Consider the following 25187-nt stretch of genomic DNA (forward strand, 5'->3'; position numbering starts at 1 on the left):
ATTAATGGTTTTCCTGAAAATTTTCGGGGGAGGGGAGCCTGAGTCACTCTAGCTGTCCTGCCTTTTAGCTCAGGTATCACAACTTGGTACTCAGATGACCATCTGTGGGGAACAAACACAGACCAATTTTGTGCAAGACAAGTGCCTTAAAAGCTGTATTTTTCTATGGCTCTTTCTATTGGAGTGATCACTACCAACTAAACATGAAATTACACTGTTTGTATCAGTATTTCCCAAAGGGGGCAATGGTACCCTTCAGAAGGCACTGGAGTGCTCCAGTGTAGGTGTCAGCAGCTTCTGACAGTTGGGGATTACTTTCTGTTTGCTCACAGAAGTAGATTTCCAGAGGAGAACTGAGTGATTTATTTTTTTCTTAACAAGTGGTGGTAAGTCAAATAAGTTTGGACAACTGATTTATATAAATGCTTTAAAAGGATCTATAAGAAATGAGAATAATCTTTCTGCAAAGAGAACACTCACTGGGAAATTAATGTTGCTATAGGTTTGTAGTTTGAGCAAGAAAATATCTTATAGTCAGGAATACCCCTGTCCACCTCTTACAGTCAATAGTATCACATCCACTTTGCATCTTGTGCTGTACAGGTCATTTGAGAAGCCTTTATGGAATACATGAGCTTATTTATCATCCAGGAAAGAACCTTATCTTCTGAAAAGATGATCAGTATCTTCTTACAACCAATATACATGATATTTTCCACTCATTTTATTTTAGTCATTCTTTGTGGCATAGCCGGCAATACTCAGGGGTAACTCCTGACTCTGCATTTAGTAATTCCTCTTGACTGTTCTGGGGGACAATATGGGCTACCAGAGATTGACCCAGGTTGGCCATATACAGCCCTAACACTATACTATTGCTCAGGCCCCTCCACTCATTTTATCACATAAAATTAATCCCGTTCTCATCTGCTTTTAAAATTTATTTATTATTATTAATATTTTTAATTCATCTTCTTTCTTTTTTTATCTACTTTCTCTTGCCCGCATGCCTGGCTGTCTTCCCCGGGGGCCCCTCGGAGGGGATGGGTTCCAGCTTCCCTCCCCATCCCGAGCAGAGCTCCTGGCAACCGAAGACCACCGGAACCTAGCTATAGCCATGCTTGAGGCCCCTCTCTACACGTTCGGACGGGCCTCAGGCATGAAGATACCAGCAGAGGAACCCAGGTGTGTGTAATCCCATCTATGGCCAACATCCAGGGACTTAAAAGTGAGCTCCCAGAAGTGATACCTTGTAGCCTACTTCTCCCTCTGGAAGAAACTGGCAAGCTTCTGAGAGTTTCCTGCCCACATGGGACAGCCTTGCAAGCTTCCCATGGTGTATTCATATGCTAAATCTAGTAACAAGCTGGATCCCATTCCCCTGACCCTGAAAGAGCCTCAGTGGGACATCATTAGGAGAGTCCAGTCGAGAGAGACTTCTAAGATCTCAGGGAAAGGATGAATGGAGGGGTTACTGAGCCCGCTCAAGAAATTGATGATTAACGGGATTTTGTGATTTGTGATCTTCTGTCTTTTGAGGGGCTTATCCACTCCAAAAGCATGCGGGAACAGAGCTATAAACACACAGGACTGGTGGCCACTGTCTCAGGGCCAGAAGCTGTCCTACCTGGTAGCAGGTGCCGAGTTCTCTCCCATTGGCTGAAAAGGACAACATTCCCATTGCCAGATCCACGAGGCAGCCAATCTCTAGGTCCACATTGCTCCGACTTGATCTTTGGGATGTGGCCACAACATCCCCACCCCAGACCATGTAGCAGTTGCTGCGCTTCACACTAGGAGCCAAAGAGAGGAAAAGGCCCAGAATTTGCACTGGGGAAGTTTATCATCAAGATTCAGAAATGAAATGACCAAAAAAACTTCCAAGGAAGCTTTAACTTTAGGGAGGTGGCAATCTGTCAATCTACTTCCCTCAAAAGAACACAATGTTTAGCAACAGTTTCCGGGCTAAATGTTTTCCTGACACAGATAATGGGAATTTGGGGATGGGAATATGCCCATATTAAAGATGGAATGGAGCTGTACAAAGGGTGGTTAACTCTGGTGAACTTTTATGGGTACTTGTTATGCCACAGAAATGAAAATCTAGGTTCTCAGTTCCAGTAAAGTTTTAGTGTAAAATTTATAGGACACTTAAGAACTCAGACCTATTTCTAAGGAATATGAGAAAATGAGGAAAAAGTTTCTCTCTGATGCCACACCACTTCCTTAGTCTATTTCTGAACTTTTTATGACCTACCAATGGTGGGTACCTTTCTCAAAAAAACAATACTGGAATGCAGGTCCATTGTAAACATGTAGACTGAAATTCAACTACAAAATCTGAAAAGACTTTATGGCCCCAAAGTATAATTTTCCCTAACTTTAGAATTTCACATCGTAGATGAGGATTGGAGAAGTAGTTCTGGGAATCCCCTCAATGTCTGTGAGCAGGAGTCAGCTGGTTGGGTCTCCTCCAAAGCCCAGCCCTGGTATACATCACTCAAGAAAACCAACGACTTGAAGTGATATAAACAAGATACAAAAACAAGAGAGGTATTCTGTACATGGTCCTATAGCAGCCCCTTTAAAGATGCCAGGACAATCTGGTAGGACCCAGTCTGTTCTGTTTTTCCCCTCAGCTGCACCGTGAGACGTCAGCACTGCCTGGTGGACAGCTCCCGAAATGGCAGGCTCTGAAAGCTGTTCTACTTCTCTGAATTATGGTCTCATATAGAAAGTCAAGGTTTGACTAGAATTCTTTGGAGTTTTTCCTGGCTCTAGAAACCTGTCACTGCCCCTGAGACTGGATGTCTCCTTTGTAAACAAGTATGCACTTGCTCTTCTCTCTCATCTGGGACATTCATCTTTTCAGTTGCCCCAGAAAGGGCAGCTACAACTCCCTTTTCCAGTGAATTAACGCCACTGTTAGATTTCTGTAAAAGATTATGACTGATTTTTAGTTACTGAAGCTCCAATGTATTGACTATTATTAGAGAATTATGATATTGTATCAAAGCTGTGCAAGTGTCAAGTGTTGGGCTTTGCTCAAATTTTATGAGATACACAATAGAAATGCCCCAAGAAACCTGGAAATGGATGATGCATCCATTCATCCATCTCTCTACTTCCTTCTATCTCCCTATTTATTCCCATGTCATCCCTCATCACACCTGAAAGCGCTTAGGGCTATTCTCAGGTGTGCTCCTCCAGGGATAGAATGGAGCTGGGGATTGAACCCAGGCCTCTGACATGCAAACACATGTACTATATTTGAGCTGTATCCCCAAATCCACATTTATTTCTTATTGTGCAAGACAAAGGAGAAATTATTCATTATCTTCTGTGTACTGGGTCTTATTCTAGATGTTGATACATCAATTTTTATAAGAAACATAATCATGGAAGCTCAGGTAAATCAAGTGATGTGTCTGGCATGGCAACTAGCCATTAATAATAGAAAAATCTAACAGGGATGGGTTTCGTTTTTCTGCATTAAGTTTTTCAGACTGAAGAAAAACTTCAGGGTTGGTTAATTGACTTTGTGTACTTTCCTCCCCAGATGACCAGATGTTGCTCTTGTGTACTTTCCTCCCCAGATGACCAGATGTTGCTCTTGGCATCTTCTATGGGTCTCAGAGATATGACATACAGTAATAATAATAGGAGGTATTGATGTTTAAGAAGCACATGCTGTGGAACTTTACTAGGCTGTTTCTACTGGTTATTTCATTTAAGCCTCACAACACTGAGATTGGAGCTAGCATTCTAATTTATATTTGAGGAAGTGGAAGCCCTGGAGTTTAAGTGAATGATCCACAGTTAACTCTAGAAATAAGAGAAACCAGATTAAACCTAGGGAGATTATTTACTAGATTCAGTGAAACCTAAGGTGGTTTTGAGAGGGAAGGGAGAATCAGAGGCATAGTAAACTATTTCTACCTGTAAATGCTATGTTATACTCCTGAAGTTCTATGCTGTTGTAAACGGATTTATCAATTAAAAAAATAGATGGGACTGGGGGAATAGTATGGGGTTAAAGTGCTTGCCTCAGAGGAAGCAGACAGTGATTTAAATTCTGTCACCATCAATGGTTTCCTAAACACTGCCAGGAATCACCCCTGAGCACAAAACAGGAGTAACCCCCCGAGTACCACTGAGTGTGGTCATAAGTCTCCACCTCCATCAAGGGAAAAAATGAAAAAGACTCTGATGGTCATGCTTTAAAAGAAATAATAAAGTGGGGGGAAATTCAGGCAGTTTGATTTTAGAGTTCATACTCTTATTCGCTTGCTGACAATATTCTCTCTGAAATAGCAATTGTAACTGACCCCTGGCCAAACTAGTCTTCGATGATCCAGTAGCATTTAAAGAGAATTGAGGGCAAAGCGGATCTGATTTTGTAAAGGGAAAGGTCAGCTTGAGAAACAACTCACATTTCTCTACGTGCCTGTAAGAGAAAAGACTCTATCAAGTCTCACTTAGGAAGGAATGAGGTTACATCTCCTGCATCACATTCAGGGACCAGTTGGCCAGAGCACTTTTCTCTGGCATCAAGACAAACTTACCAATGGAAGGGCATCACTGTCCCTAAAACTGCTTGTCCTAAAGAACCCTGATTTTTATTAGTGGTCAATAATGAGTTTGCTCTTTTTGATATTTTTATTACATATATTTTTGACCACAGCCCACAATGCTCAAGGCTAATTCTTGGCACTATGCTCAGGGATCACTCCTGGTGGTGCTCAGAGGACTCATATGGGTTGCCAGAGATAGAACCTAGGTTGGTTACATAAAAGGCAAGTGTCCTAACTGCTGTATTTTCACTCCTGTTAGGGCAAATATATATATATATATATATACATATACATGTGTATATATGCACATTTATACATATATATGCACACATTAAAAATTCATTCTGCTATTACAAACTTTGGGAACGAGGAATTCTATGTCATTCAGTTGTGTGATGTGACACCTTTTTTATTTTTTCTTACTGACTTCTCTCAAGTACCAAGGAACTGAATCTCTTATATTCTGATATGAACATTAAGAATTGTCTAGAAATCACACGGGGAGCCTAGATTTCCCAACAGTCCCTCTCAGTCTCTCTGAACTGGACCAGGTTTTAGGTATGTCATGACCATCCCATGGGCCCCCTTACCTTTCATGGACCCGGCCTCTTTCATCTCCCAGGGTAACTGTCACTGTACAGTTTTTACTCAGGTCAAATTTATCACTGTACAAATGATAGTCCGGAGTCACCCATCCAACCCAGACACAGGAGGGGTCCTGTCCAGCAAAGATGCGGATTGCATAGTAGCACTGCTGGGAAGAGACCACAGAGGGGAATGAGTAGTTGTGCCAAGGGCAGTGGGCTCAACCGGCAGGAATAACACTTGACATTCTACAAAAACACACGATTCTTGAAGTGTTCAGCTTCATGCCTGGGCTTGGAGTTTGGCTTATTTCCTCCATGTCTGTTGTGTGCTGGCACCTAGAGATTCAAGCATGTAATCTACCATCTTTGAAGTCAGTGGCAGCTATCAGAATGCTCAGCAGAGAATCCTAACCCTTCCCAGGGCACTTGGGCTGATGGCAAGAGCTGGGCACTGTCCCTCATCTTGAGAGAGAAATCAAGGTCAGGGAATGCCTCATACACATTCAAATTCCACATGAGACCTGCAGGTAACTTTCTGTTTTTTGTTATTTTGGGTTTAGCTGAAAAAAAAGGTTCTCTAAGAAAATTCTGGTGACCACATGTGTCACGTGGACATGACAGCAGCCCTCGGCACATGTCACATCTTTTTGTAAAGTCTATCACCATGTCTTATGAAAATAGCGAAAAGACTGAGCTAAGTGACTGCTTATCACTTGGTTGGTAAAACTGAGCACATTTCCTCTTAATAAAGTTATTTTTGTTTGCAGTCTGTCATATTTTTTGACAAGATTCAGGGTCAAACACACTCGTATAGTCAGCTATCAATCGTGTGACCTTGAACAAATCATTAATCCTCCTGATGACACAAAACACAAAATATTGTCCATCTTCTGGGGTTGCTGGAGTTAGAAAAGGAACGTGAACAATATGCCCACAATACAAACAAGGGGACACGCTGCTACAAGAATCTTGTCCCTGTGCCCTCCAGATTGCAGGAGAACCTCACAGAAAAGGTGACAGGCATTCATATAGAAAATGTGATTTAAAAAAATTAAAAACAAATAAAGAAATTGGGATGTGTGGTTTCCTGACTACTGTTTAGTTGCAAAATAGAAGGGGACCAAAAATTATCCCCAGTGGCTTGTGGGCTGGCTCCCTGCTCCTTCGCATATGATTGTTCTAACATTATTCCTGGCTCTACTCAGAGACATGGAAGAGCTGACTCATAGAAGTTTACATAAAAGAGCAAACAAAAGGATTAAATTAAGAACCCCTCCCTTATACAACTGATGTTTATTTTAATCAAACAGGCAGTGCTGGGTCCTTGGTGACAAATGAGCAACAACTACACAATGATGCCCAATTAGGAGCTCCAGGTAGAGCTTCTGCTGTGCACTGAATAACTGTCTCTCCCTTTTCGAGAAATGCCTTTGACATCCTCTGGAAGCATTATGATGGATATTAAGACAGAGTAATTGGCAATTAAAGAGGTTCTCTAGACAGATCTTGCTGTAAGGGGCATATTACGAGGCACAGCAAAGAACCAAATAATTAAAACCATAATTGAGCACATTTACTTACTGTTGTTGTATGAGAGAGCATTTCCTGAATCTGTTTCCTGGGGGGAAGATAATCCATATTTTAGTTATTCAGTTGTATAGAGAATGCTACAAACCTGAAAGTCAATTTCTCTATCTTCACAATGAAGGCAAATTTAGGAGACTATCTGCTTTCTACACATGAGTGATTCCCAACTTTAAGGGGCTTTTTCCATTGGTGACCTGTTGCAAAGTGGCAGTGGCAGACTGGCTGTGACTTCTAATGCTTGTTTCACAATCCTGATGGCAGATTAGCAGTGGGGCAAATTATAATAACATAAGCAGGGATACCTCTGAATATATTATTCTACTCTCTCAAGCAAATGTACTTGTTATAAAACTTGGTAGATGGTATAACTCTAGAGGAAACTTAGACAAGACAATCTGAGAAAGAATGCAATAAAAGGGGCAGGGGATGGCCTATGGCATAGAGCACATGCCTTGAATTAGTGTGGCCCTAGGTTTGGTCCACTGCATGGATGATCCCCTCAAATACAACTGGGAGTGGTTTCTATAATAATTAAACTTGAAACCACATATTAAAGAAAATAAATACACGATATAGATATGTGTGCAAATATATATATAAGCAACAGCGGGTAGGGTGTTTGCCTTGCACGTGGTTGACCCAGCTTCAATTCCTCCACCCCCTCTCAGAGAGCCCGGCAAGCTACTGAGAGTATCTCGCTCACACAGCAGAGCCTGGCAAGCTACCTGTGCCATATTCGATATGCCAAAAACAGTAACAAGTCTCACAATGGAGACGTTATTGGTGTCTGCTTGAGCAAACTGATGAGCAAGGGGATGAGAGTGATGCAGTGATGCATGTATGTATAATATTTACACACATATACATACACCTTATAAAGGAAAAGCAATATAATCCTTATTAGAAGGAAAGAATTTACATTACTCCCAAGGACACAGCCACTGGGTTGGACACTGACCATATTAATATCAAGGGAAACATTTTTGCTTCCAGAAGCTTCTAATTTCATCCAAAGGCAATAACAATGGTGTACTTTCATGCACTCTTGTACCTTTTACTCCCTGTTTGTATACACTTTAGATAATCAGGAGGCTATGCACTCCGAGGGCTCAAGAAGAGCACAAACTTTTGTACTGAATGTGGCCACTTCATTGCAACTTGTTCCTGAATGAAGCACCACACAAATCCACATACCTGTGTATGCACAGATATGAGCCTATATATCCCTAGCTGAAAGCACAGAGAACCCTATCCACAGAGAGAGCAGTGCCAAGACATTGTGAGATAAAGCAGCAGGAATGCCAGCTCCACAGCAGACACAGCAAATGCCTCTGCGAGCTGGTGGCGTGCCCTCACCTCTTCTGGAAAGCGTCGCTGTCCAGGCAGGGGCTGTGGCTGAAGGAGGAGTGACACTCAACAGGCATGCTCAGGCGGCAGTAGATCATGTTGGCACTGCTTTTCTGTGTGCCAAACGTTTTGTGGGTCACCTTGAGGCACGGGGGGCTGTCCATGGTGCCATCGATCCTCACGACCTGGAAATAAGTGAGGCCCTCACCCTGACATACCCAAGGATCTGGCCTTGACCCCATCCCTCCATCTCTCATTAACATCAGGCATGGTCCAGGCTTTCCACAAAATGTAAGAACTGTCACCAGTGACATCCTATTCCATATGGTGTTTATTACTTGGACTCTCCTCTGTAGAAATAACATCTGCCAAACACTACCAGGAGTGACCCTGAGCACAGAGCTTGGAGTAATCCATGGGCACTGTTGGGTACTAACTGACCTCTTCTGAAGAATCTGCCTCTGACTGGAGAAAAGAGAAGGTCAGACACTTATATAATGGGTTTCTGCAAGGCCCAGGGTGGAGGACAGGTGTAGGATGGTAGGGGGAGGAAGAGTGTCAGTGGTACAGCATAGTACCTGCTAAAGTCATTCTTTCCAAAGTTGCTCCTTTTCAGAGGGCATGAAAATACCCAGCACTCCAAAGCACAGAAAAGACAGCAGTGCTCTCTCAAGGGAATGAGCTCCCTGTGAGTAGTCCTAGGCTATCAGAGGTTCTCTAGATACCGGGGGAGTTCCCAGTTCCGCTACACAAAAATAAACGGGGAGCTTTGAAGGTGAAAGATCAACAGTGAGGTTTTTGTAATGTTTGTGTTGGGGAGGGGGTGTGGGAGGTGTGGGAAATAGCCAGGCACACAAAATGAGATTTGGCATCATTTTTGAATGATCTGAGAATTTCTCCCTGCCTTCTAGATAATTGTTCTGTCCTGGGGTTTATAAGCATGTTTGAATAATTTTGTGCCATTTGCAAAATTTTGTAAGTGAAGGGCTTCTACATTCTACCCATCTGTAAAAAGAGATGCATAATTTCCCATGGTTTATGAAATAAATTGCTAAAGGAGTGGTCAGATCAGGAATCACAGAAACAAAAGTTTCTTCTTTCTACTGGGGGTACTTGAGAGTTGCTGGGGGTAGTTGGGCAGTAGGAGTTGCTGCATGCTGAATGCAGACTGGAATGCAAATTAAGGAGACTTATGGTTGGGTGGAAGAAAGCTACTCAATGCAGTGATTCAACAGAGTTAATTTGTCTGTTATTCCACCAGATTCCTCCTTCTCCATACACTATCCCCTATGAATTTAAAAAACAAACAAACAAACTTGAAAGGTTTGGACAAAACTGAGGAAAATCAGTGGGGAACCAGAAGCCAAATCAGAACTTAACTTTACAATTCTGGGCTCCTCCTAGACCTCCCTGCTACAAGGGGATCATTAAAGTCTCTCTCATCATCATAATCAATGATCTCAGCTAAAAGAACCAGAGGTGGTTCTCTAGACATTAAATAGGACTTTGAAGACATCAAGGTATGGGCATGGAAGAATCACATCTGGAGCTAATCATCTTCAGTAGATGCAGTGACATTTTCTCCATTGATTCACCACAGGTTTATAATATTATGTTTCATGAGTATAGTTTCACACTGCAGTAAATCTCTTAAAATGATAACATAAGGTCTCCAGCTAATATATTGCTATGACAATACCAGCATAAGGGTGTCTGGGGCAAATGTAGTGGCTCAAAGGCTTGGGAATCAAATGGTAAGATTTTATCTGCCACAGGGTTGCCATTCGCAAGAGGCCACTTAGCTTCCTGCAATGAGTGTGTCGCAACTACAGCTGCAAGGGCCACAAGGAGGTGGTTGGTAAGTGGCCAGGACATGAACTTAGGTAAGCAGCTGCCTGTTGACAGGAGCATTAGTTGGAGCTTAGGTGCCTTGGTCCACCTGCCTGCCAGCGCCACCCACAGTATATCATGTTACCTCTATATGCGGATGATCCTTAGGCACGTTGACAAATGTTGGGAGGCGCTTGCTGAACCACATGGCAACATCTCGGTTCATGTTGACAGCGAAAGGCTCAAAGCCCTCTTGGAGGCCGCACATGGTATAAAACTTGAAGGTACTGGCATCCATCCCAAGATTCATGCGACCGATCTGAGACAGGCCCAGGGAGCAGATGGGCACAAAGCCTGAAGAGAGGCAGAGGAGAAATGAGAGTCCTGTTTCAGCCCCTAAGCTGGCTCCAGCACTGGGAGGAAGCTAAGACTTTGCTTCCTTCACAGTTCTGAGTCCAGTAGGGAAGACGGGGCAACCTCCTTACTCTTCTTGATGTAGAAACTCAACAGTGAGAAGCCACCTGTGGTCTATGCTATCCTTGGTGTATGAGGAAAAATAAGTGGGTTTGCTTCCAAATGATTTGCAGGGTCAAGGGAATTGCTAAGCAATGACCTGAACTGTAATAATTGAAACCCCAAAATAGGTGAAAATGATGTGGTGAAAAACATCCAGAAAACAAAACAAGTATATTAAGATAAATTAAGGGGGCTGGAACCATAGTACAGCGGGTAGGGCTTTTGCCTTGCATGAGGCTGACCCAGATTCGATCCCTGGCATCCTATATAGTCTCCCAGCACTTCCAGGAGTAATTCCTGAGTGCAGAGCCAGGAGTAACCCCTGGGCATCGCTGGGTGTGACCCCAGAAAAACAAAAAAAAAGATAAATTAAGAAATAAAGTGAGAGAACAGGCAATGCCTAATCACGACAACCCTGAGATTTTCCTTGCAGAATGATATCTTCCAAGTGGTGATGGAGTTTGGGAAATAAGGAACCTCGGGACTGTGGTGGATGGGGGAATATTGTCATTCTTGTGGTGGGTGTGGTGCAGTGCAATACACTGCGTGCCTGGAACACTGGTACCAATGCCACCATAAATCACAAGATGACAATAATTGTAAAGAAAACAGTCAATTAACAAAATTAAAAGATATTATTACCTAGAAAGGTAAAACCTGTGAGAGAAAAAGTAAAATTCTTTATCTATATCTCTGTTCTTCAGCCGGTGGGTTTGCAGGCTGATAATAATTCCTCCCTGCCTTCCCACCCGCACCCTGCCACCTGCCACCCCACCCAATCACATAGTGGTTAAGCAGCAGCAGATGTCACACTAGCTAAAAATTGTAATTATATAATATTTGATTCAATAAATAAAATTCTGTCTACATTGGTTTCTGTTTCTGTCTTAATCATCAGCTGGTCTGTGAAATATTTCTATTTCTCCAGGCCCAAAGGCATAAAAAAGTCAAAGAACACTAATCTATATCATAGTTTATATTAAGCCCTAAGAAATTGTAAATACTGCCCAAAGAAAAACACTATGAAACCGTAAACATCCAAACTCTCCTAATTTTTCAAACTTTCCACATTTTTCCTGGTGAAATGTGGGGTTAAGAGACTTCCTGTTTGAGAATGAGCCTAGAAAGTATTAAATGCTATCAACATCATTTGGCTTATTTATAAAATACTTTCCAGTATTTCCGGGATCGGACCACCATCTCCTTCATGAAAAATTCTACTTCACAGAGAGGGGAGAAAGGTCTGCAAAGTTTAAGTTTAAGAAGAGAATGCCCAGAATGACCACCAACTGGGAGCACTTTGGCACTATTGTGGCAACGTGGGAAGATGCCATTGTTGACAACATCGATGAGGAATATGATTGACTGGTTCAGCATCTCCATGACTGCGAGAGGAATGCCGAGAGTGGGAAAGCCACAAAGAGATGCCTGTCTTCAGAAACTCTCAAGCTCATTCTCCAATGTGGTTTGGCATGAGCCCCAGACAATCAGAAGCTAATGTCTGAACTCGCAAAGCTGTGCAGAGAAGCGATAAAGGAAGACCTCAAAGAGAGAACAGCAGCAGTATTGGCTGATGTGGCAGAAGCTGGGAAAAGTATTTACAACTCTCCTGTCCTTCGCCAAATACAAGACCAAGATGACTGCCCTCCGACATCCTGATGGATCTATCACATCTTCCAGAAGGGCAATGGAGAGGATTATTCATAACTTCTACTCGGATCTCTTCGACAGCCACGTCCAACTGCCCACATATCAAATTCCGCAAGATTGATATGTCATTCCTAACATTCTCCCTTCAGAAATCCGACACACCATTTCATCGGTAAAGATGCATACAGCACCCAGTTTAAACAAGATCAGACCCGAACACCTGAAGAATCTGCCGCCAGTACTCATCAATACACTGGCTCGGCTCTTCACACACTACCTGTCTGTATGTGAGGTTCCATCCCAGTGGAAAACCAGCAGGACCATTCTGTTGTACAAGAAGAGAAACATCCACGACATCAGCAACTATCGCCCAATCTACCTGTTGTCCATTGCCTAAAAGTTGTTCACTGAGTCATCCTGAACAGAATAGGCAGAACACTAGATGAAGGACAACCATGCAAGCAAGTCAGGTTCGTAAAGGATTCAGCATGATGGACCATATCCACACAGTGAGCAAGCTCACTGAAGTTTTGCGAGAGTTCAAGATGCCGCTCTGTATACTGTTCATTGATTTAAAGAAGGCCTTTGATTCTGTTGAGACAGAAGCAGTCATCCAAGCCCTAGTTGAACAGAGTGTTCAAACTCAATACATCAAGATCCTCCATGACCCGTATTACGGATTCACCACCAGGATCTCACCATACTACGAGGAAGTGATTATTGACATAGAGAGAGGGATTTGGCGGGGAATACCATTTCACCGAAACTCTTCAGTGCTACCTTTGAGAACGTCATGAGATGACTGGAATGGGAAAAAATGGGAGTGAAGATAGATGGTCGGCAATTACACCACCTCCACTTTGCTGATGATATCATTCTCATAACACCAAATAGTAGCCAAATGGCACAAATGCTGGCCAACTTTGACCAAGAGTGTGGAAAGGTCGGACTGCAGCTGAATCTTACCAAAACAATGTTCATGAAAAACAAAGTAGTCCCTGATGTTCTATTTGCTCTCAATGGAACGAACACCTCCGAGTGCAGCAGCTATGTGTACCTGGGTCAAGAACTCAACATGAGGAATGACTTGGTGCCAGAACTGCACAAGAGGAAGAGAGCAGCATGGAATGCCTTCAAGAGCATTGAAGAAGTGGTTAAGGGGACGAAGAACATCCAGCTTCAGGCACATCTTTTTGACTCCACCATTCTTCCTGCACTAACATATGCCTCAGAGACCTGGGCCCTATGAGAACGTTATTTGGGTATCCCAAAGAGGAATCAGAAGATCTATGCTTGGAGTATCATGTTTCACTCAAGTGAGAGAAGGATTCCTGAGTTCTTATCTCCCTCAACGATCAAGAATCAGGGACACCATCTCATTTGCCAAGGCATCAAAAATCAGATGGGCTGGACATGTAATGCGATTTAGAGACGACCACTGGACTAGAGCTGTTACCAACTGGATTCCACGGGACATCAAAAGACTGTGTGGCTGTCCACATACGAGATGGTCAGACTTCTTCATCAAAACCCTGAATGAACGGTTTGAGGCTCTTTGTGTTCCTGGAGCAAGCAGATACACCATTGGGCTGCACTAGCATGCGACAGGGATGGATGGAGACATTACTGGCGCCCGCTCGAGCAAATCGAAGAGCAATGGGATGACAAGTGATACTTTCCAGTTCCCATTTAGCCTAATGTGATATTTTCAAGGGGGCGTGTTTGCAGAGAAAATATTTCTTTATTCCTGTGGTCATTGTCTCAACAAGCTTACCTCACTTCTATCTCTGTTTGTCTCTCTCTTTCACACGTGCGTGCGTGCACGTGCGTGCACGTGCATGCGTGTGTGTGTGCGTGCACACACACACACGCACACACACTGCCATGTGCAATATACCAGAACAGAAGTTCACACTTCTTGGTTGTCATATTTGGAAGCTATTTATAAAACATAATTGTGGACCAACAAATAAGCAGAGGAGCACAGCACCAATTCTCTTGGATTTGGATGTAGGAGGCAGGAGACTAGAGGGCAGCTGGGGCTGCCAAGAGCCCTCAGGAGAGCAGGAAGGATTCACAAGAGGGGGGATTTCCCAAATAAAATGGGACACTCTTAGAACAGGCATGTTTAAAAGAAAAGTTAGGGTCAATCTGGAGGCAATTTTTTTGGGTCATACCTGGTAGTGCTCAGATATCACTCCTAATAGTGTTCAGTGGGACCATATGGGATGCTAGGGATCAAACTTGAGTTGCCCACTTGCAAGGCAAGTGTCCTGACCACTATACTCTTGCTCCAGCCCAATCTGGGAACTATGTTCATAACTCCAATAGCTAACATTTACAGAGAGCAAAGCCAAATGCACTCTTCCTAATGTGTATGGTACATACTACCATAGGTTGACTGGTGACTAGTCAAAGAAATGAAAGGGAAATCCCCTTACAAGCTTAAGTTGGTTGCTTTCAGAGTCGATTAATTCATTTAGAACACAATTTCATGCCGTATATAAAAACAGACTACAATGGAGTCTTAGCAAGGGACAGGTGATGTCTGTCTGTCCAAGGATCCAGGTATGCTTGAAGTTTACTGGCAGTGTCAGTCCCAAAGAGACTTGAGGACTGGTCAGTGAGGTAGAGACCCATTAATGGACCCTTGCCAGCACTGCTTTGCTCCTTGCATTTTTGTGCTCTGGACTCTGATGGATGAAGCAACCTCTTTTTTTCTACTCATAGAGATTTTGATAAATAAGGTACCGTTGAAAATATGACTCCAATGGGGTCTAGGATTGCTTCTCAGCATAATTTCTTGGATTCCCACTAGGACAGACTCTGCTTGGTGCCATGAGGGTTGTGGAGGAAGGACAAACTGCCTTACGACCAAGGAATTTATGAAAATGGGAGTAACAAATGGAATATAAAGTAGCAATATTTGATCTGTAAAACATCCCTGCTTCCAAGGAAGTATCTTGGTTTCTGTGAGGAGTTGAATAACCCAGCACAGACATCACGACAGTCATTTTATTTGGACGTCATGACCAGGAAGCATGCCAGCTCTGATGTGAGCAGAGATAGGCCATTTTAAGCAAACATTTCTTCTTGCATCTTGATGAACTTGAATGATGGAATAAAGAAGCAGATGCAAAGCCTGAGATAGAAGAGGGACGAGAAGTTTGAAGTTCGAATAGCTTAGGTCATATGAATTTGTTCTGAGTCCCACATCCACTGATGATATAAGCCCCAGAGATTATTTGTTTATCTTTCTATTTTTTAAATAAAATTAAATGATGTAGGCTTCCCCTCATTCTTGAGCTATCAGTAGATAGAACACTTTATAGGATATAAAACTGAAGGTCCCAGGAACTCAGGGACTTGGCCAAGGTCATGAAATGGGCAAGTGACAGACTGGAACAAGATCCCACAGCCTCAGACTCAGACCAGCTGCCTACCAGTCTTCAAGAAGGGACTGAGAATAAATGCCCTGGATTTAAGTAGCACTTCTCTCCTGGGGCAGAAGGTATCACTCATTACAGAGTAACGCGCTGTCTCGCCTCTGCAGAAGCCCTCTCCACAGGCGAGAGCTGAGCACCACGGGGGGAGAGGCACAGCTGCAAAGGTCATGGATGTGAAAGCAGCAGGAGGGGGAGAGTATGGAGTTTTGTAGGGGATAAGTGGGCACCACTGGGACAGCTATATAAAGAGCTACCGAAGAGAAGCCAGAAGCAAAAGAGAGAAACCCCACAAAGGATGGAGGACAAAGATAAACCTGAAGGTGCCCACACTGTCTCCTGGGAAGAACACTTGATAAATGGACTCACCTAATCAGCTCCCTCCACCTGGTGGAGGGACTCTACCTAGGGCAGGTCTTCCCACTTCTAACACACCTTTTTTTCAGGCACTGAACACCATGTGACCATATCATTCAGAATGACCCAGAGATAAGGAAGAGCAGTGATGAGGAACTGCAACAGCTAATATTTATCAACTACTTTCTAAGTCCCAGGCACTGGGCTTAGTATTCAAGAGGTTTATCTTACTGGTCCTATGCACAGATAAGGGAATGGAGACTTAGCAAATGAAATAACTGACTTAAAGTCTGTGTCCTGTGGGAAGGGGGAGGCAGCATGTGGAAGCTCCAGGGCAACCAACAAGGACCAAGGCCAGGATGCCTGCTTGCCAGTTCTTGCTACACTGCTTGTGAGGAACACTCCCTTCAGTTTTCAAAGGGGCATCGAGTTGATCTGGTTGGCTCTTGAATAAGCAATTGGCACCACGTGATCACAAAACCCTCCAAACCCCTTAGAAGAAAAGGGCTACCAATCACGGGGATCCCCAGGCTCCCTGGAATTGGTCTGGATAGGAAGGTCTGTGCAATAAGGCAACACGACCCAAATGAGGGTGCTGACTCTCCCAGCAGGACTGTGCACTTTATGTACGACTCAGCTGGCCCACAGTTTTGCACTGGAATGGATAAATAAGAAGATGGAAAAATAAGGGGTAAGCAATTGCCCCCTCCCCATGGGGAGCTTGAAATGAGGTGCATGGACATATGTGAAGGGACTGAGGAGAAATTTTGTATGGGCCTAATCAAGGTATCCAGACCATACATGTCCCAGGAAGGGACACACACATTTAAATTCCTCAGATGCTCTGATAAACTCCTCATTGTGAGGTCACCAACTGGTTTTATGCATAAGGAAGAGAAGAGTCCAAGGTCAGCTTTCCATAATTCAGGAGCTTGGAGAGGAACTGGTCCATCAAAACCAAGGGTCAATTTTCAAACTATTTCAAACAGAGGAAAAAACACGCATTCACTACCAGTCATTGAAAAAATGAGAGTTTTATTCCATGGGATGGTGGATAAAGTGACTATTGGAACTGCTACCAGAATATTTGCAAATCTCACATAAGCAGGACCTTCTTTTGTGGGGAAGGGGCCCCCAAGTTCAGGAGGCCTGAAGCAATACTTGGCCATCCAGGCCAAAGTGTTCAAGACTTGGACCCTGTGATGGGGCATTACATCAGCCCAGTGGTGCTGGGAGTGTCCAGAACTACATCCCATGTATTTAGAGGACCATGTAGTGCTGGGGATAAAACTTGGGTCTTGGCCTCTAGATATATCCCTGGCCTCCATCAGGGTATGATTTATTGACTGATTTTCATTTTCCAGTAAGCCTCAGGAAGCAGAAAGGGGGAAGCCCTACGGTGCTCAGAGGCTGTGCAGAAAACACAGTAAGCAGGCAGCCCCCGCTCCCAGCCCCCAAAGTCACAGCCCAGCAAAGATCTGGAGAAGAATGGCAGGGGGACAGGGGGACGCTGGGACTCAGTGTGTTTGTGTTCAGATGGCAGTGAAACTCCCTGCACATGAGTTTCATTTGCTGCTGACAGAAAAAAAATTACCAGCAGAGCTGCAGAGATGTTACACCCTGACAGCCAACAGTAGGAGTATCCTGGGAGGCTGCCCCAGCAGACGCCAAAGCTATAGCAGGAGCAGGATGTCCATAGGGAATGTCTGGCAGTGAGGGAGCACAGGAGATCACATTAAAGCCTCATCCCGATTATGTTCTGAGGTCTTAGAGGGTGTTCAGGATCTTATCTTCCTTTTCTCTAACTGGAATCAAAGACATGGGGACTAGCTAAGATTTTACCTTAGAAGTTCCTGAGTTTCCAGGTGGTTTTAGGGTGCATATATGACCACGACAATGCCGACTAGAGATCAGGTAAACAACAGTGATTAGTGAAGCTTGAACAAGGTGGATAGGAGCCGAATTTAACTGTGACACAGAAAAGGATGATGATAACTTATAAGAATGCAGGGAATAGAAGCTATTCATGAATTGTAATGCTTGCGTGTATTTTCCCTAAAGACTAAAATCTTCCCACTGCCCAACTCGTACTGGGCGAGTGGCCTGAATCAGTGCTGGGGCTTCAGCTATCAGAACACAAGCAGAGAACAGATTTGTGATTTCTTGAGGGATACAATGTATAAAATACTTTATTTTCAATAAAAGCTTTTCCTAAAAGCTCAAGGCAAGAATTTCTACCTCTTTCCATTTTATGCAGAGAACAGAATGATGCTATATGGTTATTCCAGGCCTCTGGGCTATTGTTAGCAGAGACGGAGAATGGCATGCTGTCTTCTTTCATCTGCCCTTTGAGTGACTCCTGGGCCACCTCAGAACCAGAGGAACCTTTCAGTGATCTTGTCTCTGGGTTATTAAAGTGCAACATGAGACTACGGTATAGTGTGTTAACATAACACAGTACAATTCTATTATAAAACCTCTTCTAATAATAGACTTTGTGGCTCTGAAGGTCAAACCATGTCCCTAGTACATTAAAGGTCTTTGAGGCATCTCTTTCCATCAACACAGATGATCCTTAAGAGCAGTTATTCTAAAACGGTCCTCTTTTGGATAGCGTTCCTCTGCTCAAAAACTACAACAGCTGGAGCACTAATCATTTACAGAGGAGAAAGGAGAGGCAAAGAGATTAAGGGGAATCCAAAATGTTCCAGGTGGGATGGGGAAGGGTTTTGCAGGGGCAGGTAAATATGTTATTGGTGGGAAAGGCCAGAGGCAGGAGGAGTGCCTTGACCCAGAGCAAGGAACTCCTTGCTTTCCCTCTGTACCACTTGGAATCCTCCTCATCAGGAATAAATTAGCAGTGGGGCTAATAAATTAGCACCAAGGTAGGGGGATGGGATAAATGTACACAGCAGATACAAAGTTATTGCCACAGTATTTTATACCTGGATTTTGCAATTCATATAATCTAACCCCCTCTTCTCTAATCAGGTCGTCTCAACAAGTCTAACCAAGATTCTGCACAGTGCGTCCAGCCACACACAGAGGAGCAATGGGTGCTTCTTATTTCCATCTACTGAATACTCTGTATCCTTGGGGTTGCTGGTATAAAAGAGAATAAGCACTAAACAACCCTATGCATATAGCTCAGTCATGTAGATGGGAAATAAGAAGCACCCATTGCTCCTCTGTGTGTAGCTGGAAGCAGTGCCTGATTGTGGTCTATTCATGGCCATTAATAAAGGCCACTGTGCTTGGATCTCACAGCATGTCTGAATTTCAAAATAAATTATGTTTCATTCAAAGGAACCGTTAACTTCATGTTTCATTGGTTTTCATCAATGCATCAGGTTCAATTACACAAATACATAGACTCACAATTCAAAGCAGAACAAAAGGATAATTTTTTAATTCACCGACTTTACTTCTCCTGCCAGGGACATTATTCCATAAGCAAATGAACAATTCCTCTGGCCAAGGCAGAGGATAGGGAATTAAAGAAGTGCTTTTTTGGCCAGTATAGAACTGCAAAAATTATAGTTATATGGCACATACCGATGATAATTATTTGTCTTGATTCTTTTTTTTTTTTTTTTTTTTGCTTTTTGGGTCACACCCAGCAATGCACAGGGGTCACTCCTGGCTCATGCACTCAGGAATGACCCCTGGCGGTGCTCAGGGGACCATATGGGATGCTGGGATTTGAACCCGGGTCGGCCGCGTGCAAGGCAAACGCCCTACCCGCTGTGCTATCACTCCAGCCCCTGTCTTGATTCTTAAAGATAGAAAGAAGAAGGACTTTCAGAGTTTCAAATATGCAAATAACAGGGTTCCCTAAAAAAGGAGGTAGAAGAGTTCACCCATTGTGCTCCTTGGATTTCCCTTTGACTCATGGAGCTATAATAGGGGAAATGGGAAGATTTACCATTTTCAATCTCGTAGTCAGCAAAGGCAAGTTCTGAGCCTTTGTTGGTGATCAGCAGCTCCCCATTCAGTGTGAAGATCATCGAAGCATCCTCCAGGTTAATCATGCATCCAACCACATCTCCTGGCTGCCAGGTTCGTCCAAAATACCCACTTCCCTGGTGCCAGCGTTGACCCTAGAAAACAAGGCCTCAGTCCTTAGAAAAGCGGAGGTTCCAGAAATGTCCCAAAGGCAGAGAGATGACCACAGGAATAACTCCTAACCAACAGTGATCCCCTATTTCTACAAGGCACTCACTTTTCCACCAAGGACAATTTCTAGAGGTCAAAGTTTTGGATGATCGAGCATCTGAAAGGTCTGAATGAATGGGTCTCACAAGTCCTAGTCAGCCTTAGCAACATGCAGGACTTCTGCCCAGGATAGGTGGACACTTTTCCTCTCACACTGCTGCACAGTGTTCTGTGAAACACCTCTAGAGCAGAGGCAATGCTATCAGGTGTAGGAGCGGGTATGGAGGTGATTATGGGATGGACGTGGGCATATAATCCCCACCCCCCTTACCAAAGTGACAATTATTTGGTAATAAGAAGTTGTTGAAAGTGAGTGGTCACTTGGTGAGATCTAGGTACTGAGTGCTCCTCACTTCTAGGGAAATGTAGTTGGAAAAGAAGAGCTTGGGCTGTGGAATGGAGACAGACTGCAGACTCACCCTGCTGCCTTCAAATACAAAGGCCTGGTCATCAGCCCCCAGCTCAATGTCAGATCGACAGCCGGGCCTGGCCCAACCAACACGCATATCTCCTCCAGTCACGACTTCAAACTCGAAATACCACTTTCCAGACCTCACAGCATAGGACCGCTCTACCCGGAAAAATCGAATCTTGTCTATGCTGACTTTTTCCACAGCTGGGTCAGCTATGAATGGAAGGAAAAGGAGCAGTGTGTATTGAAGAGAAGGAGAGAGCTCTAATAATTAAGAATCATTCATCCAAATAACTTTATAATGAATACTTGATAACCATGCTCTATTATCAAGTACAGCATATGTTCATAATCATTATCATGTAATGATGAGTTACCATTCATTGAACAAAATCCTTTGTAGTATAGAGACTATATCTCAATTATTTCTCTCAACAATTCTATGAAATCAGTAAAACTATATAAACTTGAGAATCAGAAAGGTCATTTATTCAAGGTCACAGAGCCAATTGATAAAGGAGAACAAGAATTTGAATATAGGTCTGCCTTCAGATAACTCCCTTATCTACTTATAAAACTGGCCTAATAACCTATAGAACCCATCTGGGATATAGCATGATAATAACATCTTCATCAATTAGAAACTGAATGCTAAGATTTGGATATGAGATTACCTGGTCCAAAAGTAAGCTGATATTCAAGTTTGGAAATAAGAGAAATAAAGGCAATTTACTTCTTTTTGTGATCCAGTTTCCTAAAAACTCATGGACACCTTGAGTGATATCTATTTCCTTTTTCCTTTATTGACTGAAGTAGTCATTAACAATATAGTTAATGGCAGTTTCCTCTGTACATAATTCCAAAACCACCCCCATGACCATTGTACCCACCTCCCTCCCCCAAGTTTGATTTCTATTTCCTATGGCACCGGGTGATTCAAATTATAATCACAGGAAAAAAATGTATCAATAGGACAATATTTTATTATCAGTCGTGTTTCTTATTCCCACCTCTCCTTGCTTCCTGAAACATACCATTTAGCTGAGTGCTCATCAGCATCAATATCATTAGTTACACAAGACAGACTTATTCAAAGTTAGCATTTTTCCTGAATAAAACTGTTCTGTAAATTAGAGGAAAGATGAAAAATTTCAACTCATACCAAGTTCCTGATCTGATGGTTCAATGTTATACCCATAACCAACGAATGTCCTAACAGCTTCCCGAAGGCTATCTCTGTTTGACTTCTTGGTTCTCTCATCAAGTAATGCGTATGGCACTAGGCGGGGATTCCTTTTGTTCTTCAAATCCTGTGTGAAGCCAAAGAAAAGAGGTGCTGAGAAAATAGAATTTTGTCTTAGCAAATAGCTTGTACCATTAACATATTCCCTGCAACGATCTTGGTTTTTTCACATTAGTCTACTAGTTCCTCCCCCAGTGTTTTTAAATTTTGCAGAACACATATTTACCATTTCTCTTCAGGATTAAAGAAGTGGAAAACTTTTTAATAATGTTCAAGGCTAACATCAAAGCCACATTTTAATAATGCCAGACTGTGAATAAAATAAAGAGTCATGAAATTGGTTATATTTCCAAGGCAAAGCAGATGGGGGATTTACGTAACTATTCCCGTATGGAAGATCATACTATGATCAAACTATTACAGCCTCCTCATAAGAAACAGCTTCTTTGAAAAATAAAGATACCATAAGGAAATATCCATGTTTGTAGAAAGACATCAGGAAAATAAGATTGAGTTCATTTTATTATAGTGGACACATCTTTGATTATAGTCCTGAGTTCCTTGGAGAGTATTTAAAATTTAAAATTAAATCACCATGAGACACACAGTTACAAAGTTGCTCATGATTGGTATTCAGTCATACAGTATTCCATCTCCCATCATTTCACCAGTATACATTTTGCACCACCAGTGCCCCCAGTTTCCTTTCCACATCCCCCCGCCTGCCTCAATGGCTCTCTCTCTCTCTCTCTCTCTCTCTCTCTTCTTCTTCTTCTTCTTCTTCTCTCTATCATTTCTTTTGGGCATTATGGTTTGCAATATAGGTACTGAAAGTTTATTATGTTTGCCCCTTTACTTTCAGCACTCAGTTCTTGTTCAGAGTGATCATTTCCAACTATTTTTGTCATAGTGACCCACTTCTCCATCCTAGCTACCCTCTCCTCACCATTACTTGTGGCAAGCTTTCAACCACGGACCATTTCCTGGCCCTTGTTTCTACTGCCTTTGGGTATTTGTCTCATATTTTTTTTTAATATCCCACAAATAAGTGCAATCATTGTATGTCTGTCCCTCTCCCTCTAACTCCCTCTCCCTCTCCCTCACACTCAGTATGATACCAAATTAAAGACATCCATATCAGACTTAAATCCATAAGGGACATGGAGAAAAATGTGGGCAGAACCCTCATGATATTGGAGCTAAGAGCATCTTCAAAAATGAAACACCACTGAACAAGCAAGTGGAAGCAAAGATAAACAAATGGGACTACATTAAACTAAGAAGCTTCTGCACCTCAAAAGAGATGGTGACCAAAATAAAAAGATAGCTCACGGAATGGGAAAATTATTTACATATCTGAAAGGGGTTAATATCCAAGATATATAAGGCACTGGTACAACTTTAAATTTTTTTCATTGAATCACAGTGAGATACACAGTTACAAGGTTGTTAATGATTGGGTTTCAGTCATATAATGTTCCAATATCCTTTACCAGTGTACATTTCCCACCACCAATGTCTCTCCCACAACTCCCCCAAGTCTCTATGGAAAGTATTTCTCTCTCTCTCTCTTTCTCTCCTTTTGGGCATTATAGTTTGTAATACAGACACTAAAAGGTTATCATGTATATTCTTTTCATACTTTCAACATTGAGTTCTTGTCCAGAGTGATCATTTCTAACTGTTATTGTCATACTGGTTCCTTTTCTACCCTAACTGCCCTTTGCTCCCCACATACTTGTGGCAAGCTTCCAACCATTGACTAGTCCTCATGGCCCCTATTTTCCTGGCCTTGAATATTAGTCTCATACTACTCATGCTATGCTTTTTAAAAAAATTATTGAATCACTGTGAGATAGTTACAAGCTTTCATGTTTAGGTTACAATTACACAGTGATCAAACACTCATCCCTCCACCAGTGCAATATCCCACAAATGAGTGCAGTCATTCTATGGCACTGGTAGAACTTTACAAGAAAAAAAAATCCAATCTCATCAAAAAATGGGGAGAAGCAATAAACAGAAATGAAATACTATGCAGCCACCAGAAAAAATGAAGTCATGAAATACTTGGAGGGTAATAAGAAGACAATAAGAACAACTACTGTGATAGGTGATCAGGAGTAATATGTTTAATATTTGGTTTTGAAATATTGACATGGTTTGCACAGTTGTGATCTTCTTGGCTACCAGAATGCTCAAGAATGAATGGCCATGTGTGCATAAAACTACACATGTGCATGCAGTTATCCTTGCACTTCCTGACACAACTCTGGCATGTACTAAGATTAGTGAAATAGTACAGGGAAAGGGTATGATGAATATTGGGTGTTTGAAGCCTGGTTTTAAACTCTACCTAATTCTTTTTTCTGTATAACTATTAGGTTGCTTCCCATTTAAGCCAAGAATTCTGTCCAGGAATCTTAGCCTGAGATTGAGAGGTAGGGGAGAGATATTTCTTGGCATAATAATGTGCCCTTCTCTTGGACTGGTATCTCTTCCTTCTCCCCCAGTATTTGATGCTTGAAACCATCCCCCAAAGATTGCCGACATCTGATGTAAGAAGTAAGAGACTGATTTTGGCTTTAGTGATTATGAAAATTAACTTGGCTATGATGCAAGCGGGAGACAAGGACTGAGAGAATATGCAGCCTTAGGGCACAGGGAAACATGGTCAAAAAAGAAGCAAATTAAGAAAGGTAAGCATATCCATTTGTGCAGAATTAGAATTGTTTCTGGAGTTAATGTCAATGTGACCGTTACAAATTCTGTCTAGTCTCATGGTTCTATAAATAATGAATGCACTGGGGCATGAAAGGTAGAATCCAAGGGCAGTCTCCATCTTCCAAGCTAAAACCCCAAAAGCGGCAGTTTGATGGATGAATATATAACTTTTCCAGTGGGTCTTACCCAGTATTTCTCACCTGTTGAATGCCATAGGTCCATCCTTGTTTTATTCTGTCCTTTGCCCAAACATTATGGGCATTCTCTGCAAGCTTATCCACTAAAATTTCTTGAGGAGGTAACAATTTCACATCAGACAAATCCAAAGGAGCTGGCTTATAGCCATTAGCCATCATATAACTATAAGTAAATGAAAAAAATATGTATTTTGAACTTGATATATGCATGATACCCCCATCCCATATTTTAGAGCAATAACACATTTTTCTTTGCTTTTTGAGTCACACCCAGAGGTGCTCAGGGATTACACCTGGCTCTGCACTCAGGAATGACTCCTGGCAGTGCTCGGGGGACTATATGGGATGCTGGGGATTGAACCCAGGTTGGCTTCAAGCAAAGCAAATTCCCTATCCACTGTGCCATTGCTCCAGCCCCTGCAATGACACATATTAAGACCACTGTGAAAATAAGATTATAGTCACAGATTCTACTTTTAACTCAGTTCTAAGTTAAAACTGAGTC

The 25187-nt window shown here is 42.6% G+C and overlaps 1 protein-coding gene across 6 annotated transcripts in view; it reads right to left on the reverse strand.

The window, feature by feature from the left end:
- The window catches only part of RYR3 (ryanodine receptor 3), a 605205-nt gene that overhangs the window by 221601 nt on the left and 358417 nt on the right, over nt 1–25187 (reverse strand). For all 6 annotated transcript variants that reach the window (XM_055132600.1, XM_055132599.1, XM_055132596.1 and 3 more), the window contains exons 24-32: nt 24686–24845; nt 21681–21828; nt 20526–20731; nt 19817–19991; nt 10071–10279; nt 8105–8280; nt 6743–6779; nt 5165–5328; nt 1628–1793 (exon numbers count right to left, since the gene is read on the reverse strand). In XM_055132600.1, the coding sequence (XP_054988575.1) occupies nt 1628–1793; nt 5165–5328; nt 6743–6779; nt 8105–8280; nt 10071–10279; nt 19817–19991; nt 20526–20731; nt 21681–21828; nt 24686–24845 (1441 nt within the window). The remainder of the gene's footprint in view (nt 1–1627; nt 1794–5164; nt 5329–6742; nt 6780–8104; nt 8281–10070; nt 10280–19816; nt 19992–20525; nt 20732–21680; nt 21829–24685; nt 24846–25187) is intronic.

Source organism: Sorex araneus, chromosome 3, assembly GCF_027595985.1.
Source record: "Sorex araneus isolate mSorAra2 chromosome 3, mSorAra2.pri, whole genome shotgun sequence".
In the NCBI taxonomy this organism is placed as follows: Eukaryota; Metazoa; Chordata; class Mammalia; order Eulipotyphla; family Soricidae; genus Sorex; species Sorex araneus.